Here is a 14,247-nt window from a genome sequence, read left to right as displayed (position 1 = left end):
GAGTCCCACCCCGACTCTGTTCCCATGCGCGTTGCAAAGCTGCTCAGGTTGGGTGTGGGGCAGGCGATGAGTGGGATCGTTTGAATGGATGGGTTTCCGCTGTTTCCTTGCTAGCATGTGCATGGGCTGCTTCTCTGTGTTGTTGTTGCTTGCTCTTGTTCTTCATCATCGTCGTCATCATCGTCATCATCGTCGTCATCATCGTCATCATCAGCATCATCATCGTCATCATCATCATCATCATCATCATCATCATCATCATCATCATCATCATCATCATCATCATCATCATCATCATCATCATTCCTCGCTCACTCGCTCACTCGCTCACACACACATACACACACATACACACACATACACACATACACACGTGTACGGTCTTGCGCAGGGAGTGGACTGAAACGTACAGCTACGACTTCCGGGACGAGCGGATGATGCTTCCGTTCAAGGACATTACGCAAGCTTGCGCATCGTACATGGACGATGTCAAAGCCGCTGTACTCGACATCCAACGCGTCCTCTTCAAGAAGGTGTGTGCGTGTGCGTGTGTGTGTGTGTGTGTGTGTGTGTGTGTGTGTGCGCGAACCTTACCGGGGACAGCTTGGTTCTCACTCGATTCATTTCACGCATCAACGACCGCCGTTGCCACATCCGTCAGCTGAATGCGCTGGAGCAGTATGAGGCGAAGCTGAAGCGGGAACTGGAGTTGCAGATCAAGACGAAGAACGAAACCATGTCCGCCGGCAAATCAAAGGTGTGGACGCACTCCATTGCTCCGAACCTTGCCGGACACAGTCTGTGCCACACCCCTTGTTCTCAGTACATGTACATGTACTCGCACATACGCATACGCTCACACCAAGACCATCCCCCCCTCAAACAAAAATCACCACCGACACCGACACCGACACCATCCCCCCCCCCCAACCAGCCGGACCGCAACCTGTTTGACCTGTCGCAGTCACCGCAGGAGGTAGCCGCGCAGCTGAAGGTGATTGAGTTTGAGCGCCTGAGCGCCATTGGGCCCGAGGAGTTTGTGCAGACATTCGTGCGCGGGGACCAGAAGGACGAGTATACCGACATGCGGGAGGCGCACAACGTCGAGACCTACGTCGAGTGGTTCAACAGACTCAGGTGCATTGCTCACTTGTGTTCTCTGTGTGCGTTATGGGGGGAGGGGGGGTGCGTGTGTTTGCGGTTTCACATGATGCTGTTGTGGTATGTCTTCCGTGGTTGGAATTGCGTGGAGGTGGCTGCATACTTGTGTGTGTGAGTTCGCGAATGTCCTTTTGGTATCGCGCGCTCATCATCGCCGCTTTATGCATTGCAGTTACATTGTGGCGACGGAGATTCTGCGAACGGAGAAGAAGAAGCATCAGGTCAAGGCCATCGAGTTCTTCGTGCAGGTGAGAGGTCATCACGTGCTCTGTGCGGGTGTGTGATGGCAGTTGCAGTGGAAACACTGGCTGTCATCATGCCATAGGCACTTTTCTTTACTCCATCCACGAACACGCCTGCAGACATGCACACATGCACGTTATGCACCCCTTTTGATTCTTTCTGGTTGAATTGACATCACGGGTTTTTGTATGTGCCGGGATAGGTTGGCCACCACTGCTACAAAATGCACAACTTCAACAGCGTGATGGCCATTGTCTCCGCTATCAACTTTGCATCCGTCTCACGGTGAGAAACGCACTTCCGCACACGCTTGCACGCACGCACATACACGTACATAACCGCACACGCATGCGCACACGCACGCACGCACACGCATGCGCACACACGCACACACACACACACTTGCACACACCATGTGACTCATCTAAGTGCTGCTTTGCTGCGCTGTCAGGCTGAAGAAGGCGTGGTCGAAAGTACCTGGGAAGATTCTGTCCCTCTATGAAGAGCTGGAGGTGCGCTGCGCATGTGCACGCGTGTGAATGATGTTTGTAGTGATTGCTGCTGTCGTCGTTGCCGCTGTTGGGAGTTGACAGCTTTGTGTGGTGAGCGCTTGTCGGGTCACCTCTTGCATGATGACGCACACCTCATACGTGAACCACGCACACGCACGCGCGCACGAATGCCGTTGCCTCTGCGAGCAGTGGGTGTTGGAGCCACGATCAAACTTCAAGAACTACCGAGAGGAAGTTGCGTCGCTGATGCTGCAGCAAGACACGTGTGTCATCCCAATCTTCAGCCTCATGGTCAAGGTGCGCCATGGCGTGGTTTGTGTCGACATGTGAGATGAACCTTTGCCTTTGCGTGTCACTCATGAACACGGAATTCACGCGCCACACAGATACGCGCACACAGATACGCACACACACTCACACACACACACACTCGCTCACTCACTCACTCACTCACTCACTCACTCACTCACTCACTCACTCACTCACTCACTCACACACACTCACTCACACACACACACACTCACACACACACACACTCGCTCACTCACATCCCATCACTCACTCACTCACTCACTCACTCGCACACTCACTCACTCACTCACCCACGCACAACCCACGCTTCCCGCTGTGCAGGACATGTACTTTACGGAGGAGAGCAGCAAGAAGCGGCTTGCGAACGGCGATATTGACTTTGACACCATGTGGCGGCTGGGAAACAGATTAGCCGACTTTATGGTGCTGAAGAACGCAAAGTGCAAGCAGCCGCGCAACGATGACGTTGTGCGCTACCTCAAGACTGTTCCCGTCTGCTCCGAATACGGTCCGTCGTGGTGGAGTGTGTATGCTGGTTTCTTCCTTGTTTGCTTGCTGCTGTCTTGCCTGCCGGCTTCTTGTGCATCATTTTCGCACGCGCGCGTGGACACACATATACACGTACTCATTCACCGCACATCATCGCATCTATCCCACCTTTTCCCCACACCAGAGCTGTTCAAGCTGTCGATCGAGTCTGAACCGCCGGCGAAAGAAGACAAAGAGCGCACGCTGGGTCGTCTCAAGTCAGTCACTCACGTTGTCTGGCGCTGCTGCTGGTGGTGGTGGTGTTCTAATTTTGTTGGTGCTGTTGTGATTTGTTTGGTGAACGGTTGCTTCGGGGTGTTGTCGACGCTTTGGCTCCTGGTCTCTCATCACTTCGCTCTTCCTCACCCCGCCTTGCTTCTGTTTGCATTGCGTTGCAGGCGCCTCGAAACGCAGTCTCAGCGAAAGACCGCGGAGAAGGACGCCAAATGAATGCACACGCACATACACACACTTACACACGCACACACGCACACACACACACACACATAATTCGTCTTATTTCATGCACTTCCTTTCCATCTCATTCACCAAACAGCCATGGACTTGTGCGCACCAACTTTTCGCCACTGTGTTGCCTGCCTCTTTCTTTGCTTTTGTCGTTTTCGTACTTCTGTGCTTCACTCCTCCCACATATTCGGCGTACGCCACTTAATGTTCCGTTGTTATGTTACACGACCCTTTTCATGACTTGGTGTCGATAACTCCTCCGCACCTTTCTGTTCACACACACACACACACACACACATATTCATGCACTTACACGTTCTGTTTATCAAGTTAATTCATTGGTGTAGCACCAATAAATATCATAACATGAGAGCGGTAAGCAAATACTCATGTTCGAAATGTACAAATACACGTGCAGTGAGACCAAACACACCGCACGCCGTCGATACAGACACCACCAGCCTTTGGTGAATTCAATTCTTAATGTTCAACCACACATGAACACACACGCACGCACGCACGCACACACACACGCACACACACACGCGCGCACACACACACACACATGAAAGCTAGTGAGAGTCAACAACCACTTCAGATGCGCACTTGTCTTCCCGCCAACGTCGCATGTGTTGGAAAGTCAATCTCTCTCCGCCGCAGCCGCTGCTGCTGCTGCTGCCCACTCCCTGTCTGCACGGCAAACGCAGCATCTGCCTGCTGCAGCAGGACACGCATCGCCTCCTCAGACCCGCTGTTGTCTCCACCGCCGCCAACGCCCGTGCCGTCTTCACCGTCACCGCCATCGCTTTCTTGTCGTGTGTCTTGGTCGTCGCTGTTCGTGCGGCCGTGCGGCTGTGCTGCTGGCGCCTGCGGTGCGACGCTGGAGTCATTGCTGCTGCCAACGTGGTAAATGTGCTGCTGGTGTTGCCTCCCATGCACATCACCACCACCGCCACTTTGATCATCACCACTGTCACGGCGCCGCCACCGCTTTACTTCGCATTGAGCGCCGGGCTCAGACAAGTCGGTCGCTCCAATGCCACTGACATCTGTTGACGACAGCAGCGCCTTCTCCCCGCTGTCGAGCACAACACCACCGCCACCATCGCCATCGCCAGTGTCATTGCCATTGGTGCTGTCATCACGGACACCGTCATGGTGAACGCCACCATCCCTGCGAGTGTGGCGCCTCTTGATGTTGCCTGCTGTGCTCTCGACAACAACCACAGCGCCACCCCTGCCGGCCTCAAAGCTGTCATCAAACTCGCCGTGCTGGCTCACCTCGTCCTCGACCGTGTACGCATCTGCAGTGCGTTCCAGCTTGTCAAGGGCACGGCGCATTGCGAGTGGCGACAATAGTGTGCACAGCAGCAGCGCCCACACGGATGCGATAAATGTATCGCTGCCAACAAGATCCTCCTCCAACGCCTCCTGCGCCATCAAGAACCTGCTCCCCGGGCCATGTGAGTGAGTGTGTGTGTGTGTGTGTGTGTGTGTGTGTGTGTGTGTGTGTGTGTGTGTGTGATTGGAAAGCGGTACACGGTGTCGAGAGCACGGCAGAGCGGCACATGGTGGTGAGAAAGGCGTCACGAATGGGAGCGCACGGCAGCACAACAACACCAAGCGAATAAGAAACCACGACCGTTGTTAACACAACACATGTACGCACCCGAGTTCGCCGCGTCCAACCATGGCCCATCCGACAACCTGCGCCTTGGGCAGCGCGCCCGCGAACACGCCCGTGACAAGCTTGCCCAGGATGGCGGGGATGGTGTAGAGGACCCCGTACCCAAGCGGGATGGGCTTGAAGAGGGTGTTGACGGGGACGATGAGGCCGATGCTGGCAAAGAAGATGGACGAGAGCATGTCGGATACCGGGGACAGCTCCAGCCAGTAGTCAAGTACACCAGGCACGTCTGCAAACGCCATTCCTGCCGTAAAAGCACCAAGGAGGTACGAGGTGCCTGTGTATCCAGCTGCGGTCACCAGGCCCAGCGTGATGAGAAGCACGGCGAGGAGCAGGCCTTGCTTGCGGTGCTCTTCCTGGCGCCAAGGAACGGCACGCTCGATCCGCGGAACAGCTTGCACCAAGATGGCGCCAATCAGCACAAACGCACACGATACCACAACGGGTTCGAGGTAAACCCATGCGCTGTCGCCGTTGCTTGTCGAGACCCCCGCGATGCTGGTCGTGCTGGTTGTGCTTGCAGCAATGGTTGAGGTCACGTTGCTGGGGGTGTCGACACCGTTGTCACTGCCAGCGTCGCCGCCGTTGTCAGATCCGAGGCGTTGCAGCACAGCCAGGATGACCAGTGACAACACATCGTCGATCATGGCTGCAACGGCAATCAAGTTGCCCAGCGTCGTGTTCAGCTGCCCCATGCTCTGCAACATTTTGCTGGCCATGCCAATGGATGTGCTTGAGAGGGCGGCGCCAGCGGCTATGGACTCGATGCGGCCTTTGCCAGTGATGGTCATGAACGCCCAGCCGAGCAGCACGGGCAGCAGGGTGCCCGTCACGGCGACAAGCACCGCACGCAGGCCGATGCGCGGCAGCAAGTGCACGTTGATCGACATGCCGCCCTCCAGCACCAGGAAGATGAGCCCGACCTGCCCCAGGATGACGATCAAATCCATGGGTGGCAGCCATCCAATCACATCTTGGCTGAGCAGGATCCCCGCCAGGATCTCCCCCACCAACTGGGCGTGGATGAGCGAGAACAGCCGCCCACAGCCCCACACCACCGCGAAGAAGCACCCCACACGCGCCAACACCTCAACCTCGTCCGCCATCGCCGTCCGTTTCTGCAGAAATTCTGCCAAAGACACCCACCATTCGTCCACACCTTGTGTGTGTGTGTGTGTGTCTGTCTGTCTGTCTGTCTGTTTGTGTGTCTGTGTGTGCGTCTGTCTGTTTGTGCGTGTGTGTCTACTTTGTCTGTGTGTGTCTGCGTGTCTGTCTTGTGTGTCTGCAATGGCTTGACACCTGATACGAACGCAGCTGGACTGCAATCAGCTATGTACCTAGTAATGGACAAGAGAGAGGCATGAAGAAGAAGGCACGAGTTCAACAACCACCATGCCATCATCATCAAAAGAGTAATATACACCGAGAGGGAGGAAGGAAAGGAAAGGAAACTGCCTGAAGATGAACAGCATGCGTTCGATCGACATTCAAACCAAGAAACAAACACCGCATCTCATCAGTGTTTCAGCTAACTTCTCTCGAAAGCGTATCCAGCAGCAACAACTCGCAGCACTCACGCACATACACACCACTGCCGCCGCCGCTGCCAGCATGAACACCACAAACAACAGCTTAAACACACTTACACACACAAACAACAACTTAAACACACTTACACACACACACTCACTTGCACACACTTACACACACCACGGCCCTCAGTGCGCCCTGCGCACGATGAGGTCTGTGATGCGCTTGACAATGGCTGTCTTGGCAGCATCATACTCCATCCCAAAGCAGTACACATGCTGGGTGCGGCCCGTCGCCTCGTCCACAACCGTCATGCACGACGACGCCAGCAGCGGCCGCTTTGCCCGCTTCACCCCAGAGAGCGAAGGTCGGCGCAGCAGCCGTGGCGAGCGACTCACTGCAGCATCATCATCGCGACCCTGCTGCACCACTGCCTGCTGCTGCTGCCCCTGGCTGTCTCTTCGCTGCAGGTGTGCCGCCGCCGCCTCGTCTGGCGGCTGCTGCCGCTGCTGGTGTTGCTGGTCGCGGCCATCTTGAAGGTGGCGCTGGCTGTCGTCGTGGCCGACGTGCTCTGACTGCACGTGGTACAGCGTCCACGACACGGCGTTTGCATTGGGGCCTACAGCCTGCACGCGCTTGTCCAACCGCGGCGCAACCATGGCGTTGGCGAGCGGCACGTGCGCCACAAACACGTAGCGCGGCAGCGGCGTGATGGAGGAGGGGCCCTTGCGCTTGCTGGGCTTCTCCGTTGACGGCAGCTTCTCAAACACGAGAATAGCGTGCGAGAAGATGAGCAAGTGGCAGGGCACGTGCCGGCGCGGGCGCCCGCGGTCGTCAAGCGCATTCACCCACATTACTTCCTCCGAGGTCTCCAGCGATTCCAGGTGCTGGCTCAGGTCAAACGAGGGCAGGCTCTGTGCCAGCGGCTCTGCAAACGTCTCGCACAGCCGCGTCATGTCGTTGATGTGTGTCGCCAATGCCGCAAGGGAGTCCAGTGCGCGCTGCACGCTCGCCTTGACAGGGCCTGCGCCAGGGATGTGTGAGGCGAGCTCTCGCATCAGCAGCGGGTACTTGAGCACGCGTTGCACGGGCTTGATGAGCAGTGAGGAGAGCTTTGCCGACTGCTCCTGGCGCGGGTTGCGCGCATCAAGCCACGCCTGCAGCGCTGGGTCCGCCTCATTGCTCACCACCTTCACGGCAGCGGCGTGCGTGGCACAGTATCGCGCGTACATGCGGAACGGCTTGGCCTTGGCCAGGAAGAGCTGGGCAAGCGCGTCGGCAGCACGCGTGAGCGCGCGCGCATCCGAGGGCGACATGCGTGTGCTGGAGGACGCCAACACCACGCGGCAGCTCGACTCAAGCTGCTGCAGAAAGCCATGCTGAAACGCAACCAGCTCAGGCAAGTTGGACACCACAGTCGCCTGGGCCGACGACGACAGCATGCGCTCTGCAATCAACGGGCGGATAAACCGCTCTTGCATCATGTCGAGACTGTCGACAAAGCTGCGTTCCGTTTCAACCAGCTCAAGGATGGTGGCGCGCAGCCGAATCAACTCCTTGGTCTTCTTCGCAGCGAGCGGGCTCATGGCGTCAGACGCAGCCAACAGCAGCGCCCTCGTGTGCTGTCCACCGCGCTCAACAGCAGACATGGACATGTGTCGCCGCGGTGTTTGCTGCTGTTGCTGCTGTTGCTGCTGTTGCTGCTGGTGGTGGGTGACGCGGGCATCAGAGGAGACAGCGAGCGGCAGCGGCGTGGACGCAGCCGAAGATGATGCCAGAGCAGACGAAACGCCACTGGTCACGCTTTCATTGTCTGCAGTGCTGTCGCTCTCGGCATCACCTGTAGGTGCTGTTACCGCTGCCATTTGCGTGCTCGCGGCGCTACTCCCCTGTCTTCGATGCGATGAGGCAGCACCAGCAACATCGCCATCAGCCCCCACGCCGCCCGGCCCTTCTTCCTCATCCCACTTCTCATCCTCATCCTCGTCTTCTTCCTCATCCTCGTCTTCATCTCCATCAATTTTCCCCCCTTGTTCACCTTCTTCGTCTTCCTTTTGCGCTTCGTCTTGGTCCTCCTCCTCCTCCTCCTCCTCCTCCTCCTCCTCCTCCTCCAAAACGTCGTCGTGTGCAGCCTGCTTCACCAGCTGCTGCATGTACCGTGTCACGGCGTCCGTGTCACGAATAAAGTACGACACCTGCCGTGCAAACTGGTGAGGATCGCTGTCATCGAGCGGCTCGTTTGCAGCAAACTTGAACGATCGTGACTTGACCTGCTTGCTCGGGTGATCCACAAGCACGCGCTTATTCGGGCTCTTTTGCTGCTTTCTCTTCTTCTTGCTGCTGTTGCTGCGTCCACCACCACCACCACCACCTGCCCCTGCTTCATCCTCCTCCTCATCCTCTTCCTCACTGTCATCATCGCTTGACACTGCTTGCCTTTGTTCACCGCGGTCAACGCCGCCGGCACCCCGTCCATTCATCTGTGCTGCTGTTGCTGTTGTCACTTTGCTGTCAGGGCTGCGCACTGCGCGCCGACAGAGTGGGCACACACCATTGACAAAGTGGCCATACTTGCTGCCGAGCGCATCCGCTGCCCACAGCTCGCATACACATGGGGGTGGCTCGATCTCCTTTGCACCAGCGTCATCATCATCATCATCGTCATCATCGCTACCATACCCTCCCCCAGTGACACCGCTGCGTGGTGGTCGCCGCCGTCGCCTGCGCCGTGACAGCCGTGGCGGTGGTGCCAGCATGTGCTGTGACACATACGCCGCCAGCTCCCCGTATGCGTTCTCGGGCAGCTGCGACGCCCGCGTGCCCTCGTGTCGCACCAGCAGGTTCAGTTGCACCGCCTTCAGCATAAGCTGCTCCACATATCCGACGTTTGACCCGGACAGGGGCTGGCCCGACAGCTCCAGCAAGCAGTCTCCAACCTGCAGCCCTGCCGCGCTTGCTGGCGACGCAGACAGGACATCCTCAACCACCACCTCATCCGCAGCCATGTCCCCCGCCTGCACCTGCAGTTGATCCAGCACCAGCCCAAAGCTCTCGCCCAGCGTGCGCGTGAGCGTGATGTGGCGTTGCGCCTTGCGCATGAGGCGAAAGTTGCTCATGTGTTCGTCCACGACGGCTTCGGGGAGGAGGCGGCGTGTGCACAGCGCTCCGCCGCCCTGCTGCGCATCCCGCACAGAGGCCACCAGGTAGTAGTCGCGAAATGAAACGTTTCGGTTGGAGCATGTGTCCACCAAAACGTCTTGGGCTGTCATGTCGTTGCGCCATTTCAGGACCGTGTGCCCCTGTCCTTCCACATACACGCGTACAAACTGCCCCAGAAGGCTCAGCCGATGCATTGCTTGTGTGTCTGGCGTTAACGCCCCCGCAGGCTGCTTAGCCGAATCCTACAGCACGCGACATGCACGCATGGGGTGTGGTTGGAGAAGTTGTTTGAGTGTACATGTATGTCTGCGTGTGAGCGTGTGTGTCTGTCTGTGTTTGTGTCTGTGCGTCTGTGTGTGTGTGTATGTGTGTGTGCCCTCTGGAGACGAGGTGCAAAGGCGTGATGCACGCCTTGCTGGTTTCGTTAATCGTACCTTGCCCTTCTTCTTTCCCTTCTGGGCTTGCTTGTCTTCCATAAGAAGCTTCCTCGCATGTGTAAGCTGTCGCCACAAGGCGTGCATACGAGCGATGTGCGTGCGTGTGTGTGTGTGTGTCATGAGAGTGTGAGAGAGAGTGTGTGTGTGTGGATATGTGTGTGCGTGTGTGGATGTGCGTGTGTGAATGTGTGTGTGTGAGCATGCGGTTCATGAGCAATTGCTCTGGCAGCGTAAGGAACATGCATGTGTGCACAATACACCCGATACGTTAAGCACCGTACATGTGTGTGTGCGTGTGTGTGCCGTGAAAACAACAATCAGCCGGCGCATCAACCAGACGAAGCAAACACGGCTGCACTGCACCCACTCCCACACCTGACTCCAAAACACAACACAAGCAAACGCATCCAACACGCGAGTGAGCAGGTTTCGGTGCACACCTGCTGCATGGTTTCGCGTTCGCTGCGTGCGCCAACGACAGCGTACAGCCCAATGGCGTTGAGGTACCCAAGCTTGTTGAGCTTGTCGCGCGTCTGGCGACTGAGGCACGTCAGCAGGCGCTGGGCAGAGGGGAGGTGCTGGGGTGTCCAGTCGTGGAAGTGGATCAGGACGGTGCGGTAGCACTCATAACGGAAGAGGGTGATGTGCAGCTGCTCCAAGTGCACCTGCCAGTGCGCGACTTGCGCAGACAGCGTATCTTTGCTTGTTGTATCGCCACCAGATGCAAGCTGAACTCATGCCGCACATGTGTGTGTGTGTGTGTGTGTGTGTGTGTGTGTGTGTGTGTGTGTGTGTGTGTGTGTGTGTGTGTAGTGGATGGGCACATGTGTATGTGTGTGTGCATATCAGTGAGTGAGAGCGTATATGATGACAACACCCGTTGATGTGACGGAATTGGCATTCCGCGCATACGTGCATGCCATGTCATGATCATGTGACGCCTGTGTTGTGATGATGTCATGCACGTGGCGGCGTGACTCACCCGCAGCTCCGTTGCGCGCATGTGATTCGTCTCAATGGTGATTTGCTCCGTTACCTGCAAAGGCGTGCACATGTGCGTTCATGGAAGTAGTACAAAGTGAGCTTGAGCGGTTGATCATTCACGAGGTCTCTTGCTCCTCCCATCACAATCACAACCACCAGCATCGCATACCATCACCTCCTCCTCCTCCTCCTCCTCCTCCTCCTCCTCCTCCTCCTCCTCCTTCTTCTTCTTGTCCTCGCCACCACTGCAGTGCAAGCATGGAGCACCTCTGCTATCCTGGTGTCGATGATGGCCTGGCAGTCGCGTATGCTTGTGGTTTTCGTCTCGGCGACAATCGCTGCCAGGAGAAAGCGCCGCCCCCATTTGTGCAGCTCCTCCTTGGTCGTCGTCTGGTCGTCCCGTTGGAGCACGCAGTGACGGGCAGAGTGATGGAGAGAGGGAGAGGCACGAAGAGAGAGAGGGAGAACGGGAAGAGACGCGGATTGAGATGGGCGTGGTGGATAATAATGTCTGCGCACATGCATAAATGCACACGCGCACACACGTACACATGCACACACACAAAGCAGACGCAGAGGTTTCATGGGCGCGTGCATGTGCTGACTCACGGCGAGGTGGAAGCAATCACCACCCTCCAGCGCCAGCACAAACTGGTGTTGCTTGGATGACGACTTGAACGACGCTTGCACCAGACAATCCTCCACAGCTGTGCATGTGTGTAAAGGTGTGTGTAAGCGTGTGTGTAAAGGTGTGTGTGTGTGCAAGTGTGTGTGTGTGCAAGTGTGTGTGTAAGTGTGGATGTGTGGATATCAATGTGTGCGCGCGTTGGGCGACGGTAGTGTGATTGGATTCTTATGAGTGAAAGCGTATTGACCATGTGGGGAGGGTGTGGGGCAGCTACGAGGGGTATGAAGCACAAAACACGGGACACGACACCATGACGTACACAAGTAGGTTGGCTGCGCCTTTTCGCTCTCTGCGAGCACAAGCATGGACCCCTGCAAGGTGGCGATCATCTTGTGCCACGTGCGTTTCGATAGCAGCGTCACCTGCAGGCCATGTTTCGACCAGGGTACGTGAGTGCAAGTACGAGCGTGCTACTATCATTGCAGGTGCTGCTGGCAGAAGCGCCCGAGGTCGTGTTTGAAAACCACGATACACTTACTCAGTCACACACGCAGTAATACGCACATACATGTGCACACGCACAGTTACACGTAGTTTACATAGTTACAGACACACAGATCCACGCACGTACGTACACGTACACCACATGAGTCGCTTCCACGATCAAAAAAAAATGCACGCACCAGACACCACGCACCTTTGACTGTTTAGAGCGGACGAGCGTGTGTTTGACGCGCACCGAGGACGATACGTTCAGTGCCTCGACAGGCAACTGCACATCTGGCGCCTGGTCCACGGGGCCGTTGGCGGCAGCGCGGTCGTGCTGGTTGAGTGACGCCACGTGTTCCCGCTGCTCGTGGAACGTCACCCCAGCGGCCAGCATGAACTGATGCATGAACAAGCAGCAGGGGTCGTGGCAGTGGTGGGCGGGTGGTGGTGTTACGGGTATGTGGTGGCAGCGTTTTCACGTGTCATTTCAGCTCAACTGAAGCAACAGCTCGTGGTGTCGTCGGTGTACACACACACACTCGCTGCAATTGGGCAGGAAAACACACGCGCACGCACACACGCACACACATATTCACACACGCACCTGTACACAACCACACATACATACACATACATACATATACATACAAACACACATACAAACACACATACAAACACAATCACACACGTACAACGGGCATACCTCAGCAGCATCATACTCGGACACAAAGTTGAGGCCGATGGCTTTGCCGAGACGGCGATCAGACCAGAGCACAAAGCACGACGCCTTGCGTTGCACATTGATCCCTGCAGGAAGTGTCAGCGTGTGGTGAGCACATGTGTGTCGTGATCAGTGGTCGTTGTTGGGTAGTGCGCACCAGCTTCACGGAGAGACATGGGCGCAGCGGCAACCAGGCTGAACACAGTTGTAAGCACCACGAAAACCGAGTCACAACCAACCTCACACAAACAAGCAGGCACACCTGGCTCTGCAAATGGGTGCTCTCGAACGGTGGCTTCCGTTACTTGTATTTGCAGGACAAACGCCTGTGCCACCTTGAACGTGTGCTTGCCAATCGTTTGCTGCCTCTCAGGGAACTGCAAAGCCGACCGTAAGCGTGAGAACAACACTGGCTACCAACATTGAACCGCTACAACACACGCAGCTTCCTGCAATCGGGATTGACAAGCACCCACAACGCACACACGCGCACCCACAAACCACACACACACGCACCCAAAACGCACGCACGCACAGGTCGCGCCCCTACAGGTGGGCGAACCTTTCGTTGGATGATGTGTACAGGAATTAAGTTGCCTTGTGCGAGTGGAGTCCATGTGGCATCCGTTGGAGCACCCCGTTGCAGCGTGAATACCTGACAGCGTAGGCTGCCGATGCAACACAATCATCACCAACATGACAGTGGAAGTTCTTGTGAGCAACACACACTGCACTCCACCATAAATGCGCGCTTCCATCAAACTGCAGCACCACGAGACGTTCATTCCACACACACACATCAACTGTGCAGGGGGCCCAGCCTACACAGCAGCCCCATGTGTGTGTGTGTGTGTCTGTGTCTGTGTGTGTGTGCGTGTGTGTGTGTGTGTATGTATGTGTGTGTGTGTCTGTGTGTGTGTGTGTGTCTGTGTGTCTGTGTCTGTGTCTGTGTGTGTGCGTGTGTGTCTGTGTCTGTGTCTGTGTCTGTGTCTGTGTCTGTGTCTGTGTCTGTGTGTGTGTGCTTCTGGGGACACATTCTCACTCCTTTGCTTACCTTAAGCAGACGCGATCTGCAAACGCCATCGCTGTCACGTCTGTGGCGTGTAAACAACGGCCCTTGCCTGCCTGCTAGTCGTGCAACCCCGAGAGCTGCTTGTACCCAACCACATCAATCAAATTAAACAGCGCGATGGTGAGAAACGCGATGCCTCACTGGTTTGCAACGCACAGCTGTGCAGGTGGCGAGCAAGCCAGTCAGCGAGCGAGCCAGCCAGGATGCACAACACACCACACCAAACAAACACCACAACAACAAGAACAACCACTCGCACCTCGCAGCCAAACGGTGGATTTGCAAATTGCTTTTACTCAGGACCATTTTGCCAATT

General features: G+C 56.4%; 3 protein-coding genes across 3 annotated transcripts in view; 1 reads left to right on the top strand and 2 right to left on the bottom strand.

Annotated features, from left to right (window-relative positions):
• The window catches only part of PTSG_12059 (uncharacterized protein), a 6,571-nt gene extending 2,951 nt beyond the window's left edge, over positions 1-3,620 (top strand). Inside the window, exons 8-18 of the mRNA XM_004995368.1 lie at positions 4-47; positions 392-533; positions 662-757; positions 935-1,137; positions 1,334-1,409; positions 1,607-1,689; positions 1,856-1,916; positions 2,106-2,213; positions 2,550-2,736; positions 2,902-2,974; positions 3,155-3,620. Coding sequence (XP_004995425.1) covers positions 4-47; positions 392-533; positions 662-757; positions 935-1,137; positions 1,334-1,409; positions 1,607-1,689; positions 1,856-1,916; positions 2,106-2,213; positions 2,550-2,736; positions 2,902-2,974; positions 3,155-3,206 — 1,125 coding nt within the window. The 3' untranslated portion in view covers positions 3,207-3,620. The remainder of the gene's footprint in view (positions 1-3; positions 48-391; positions 534-661; positions 758-934; positions 1,138-1,333; positions 1,410-1,606; positions 1,690-1,855; positions 1,917-2,105; positions 2,214-2,549; positions 2,737-2,901; positions 2,975-3,154) is intronic.
• Positions 3,603-6,026, bottom strand: PTSG_03697 (uncharacterized protein). Its single transcript, XM_004995367.1, has 2 exons — positions 4,894-6,026; positions 3,603-4,671 (listed from the first exon to the last, which is right to left on the bottom strand). The coding sequence occupies exons 1-2, from the start codon at positions 6,015-6,017 to the stop codon at positions 3,819-3,821; spliced, it is 1,977 nt and encodes a 658-aa protein (XP_004995424.1). The 5' UTR covers positions 6,018-6,026; the 3' UTR covers positions 3,603-3,818.
• A 156-nt stretch (positions 6,027-6,182) lies between these two features.
• PTSG_03696 (uncharacterized protein) lies at positions 6,183-14,223 on the bottom strand. Its single transcript, XM_004995366.1, has 13 exons — positions 14,191-14,223; positions 13,914-14,008; positions 13,422-13,527; positions 13,122-13,236; positions 12,842-12,945; positions 12,347-12,535; positions 11,969-12,071; positions 11,631-11,728; positions 11,289-11,411; positions 11,020-11,073; positions 10,478-10,765; positions 10,035-10,100; positions 6,183-9,842 (listed from the first exon to the last, which is right to left on the bottom strand). The coding sequence occupies exons 2-13, from the start codon at positions 13,940-13,942 to the stop codon at positions 6,630-6,632; spliced, it is 4,488 nt and encodes a 1,495-aa protein (XP_004995423.1). The 5' UTR covers positions 13,943-14,008; positions 14,191-14,223; the 3' UTR covers positions 6,183-6,629.
• Between the last annotated feature and the right edge of the window lie 24 nt (positions 14,224-14,247).

This window comes from Salpingoeca rosetta (assembly GCF_000188695.1).
Source record: "Salpingoeca rosetta unplaced genomic scaffold supercont1.8, whole genome shotgun sequence".
NCBI classification, from domain to species: Eukaryota; class Choanoflagellata; order Craspedida; family Salpingoecidae; genus Salpingoeca; species Salpingoeca rosetta.
This window is presented reverse-complemented; position numbering and strand designations above follow the sequence as displayed.

Excerpts from the sequence above, each read along its gene's own strand:
- PTSG_03697 (XM_004995367.1), bottom strand. The coding sequence starts at position 6,017 with ATGGCGGACGAGGTTGAGGTGTTGGCGCGTGTGGGGTGCTTCTTCGCG. Across the intron at positions 4,672-4,893 it reads GTTGGACGCGGCGAACTCGG|GTTCTTGATGGCGCAGGAGG; the intron begins GTGCGTACATGT and ends CCCGGGGAGCAG.
- PTSG_03696 (XM_004995366.1), bottom strand. The coding sequence starts at position 13,942 with ATGGCGTTTGCAGATCGCGTCTGCTTAAG. Across the intron at positions 12,536-12,841 it reads CCGAGTATGATGCTGCTGAG|TTCATGCTGGCCGCTGGGGT; the intron begins GTATGCCCGTTG and ends TTCATGCATCAG. Across the intron at positions 10,101-10,477 it reads AACGCGAAACCATGCAGCAG|CTTACACATGCGAGGAAGCT; the intron begins GTGTGCACCGAA and ends TTGTGGCGACAG.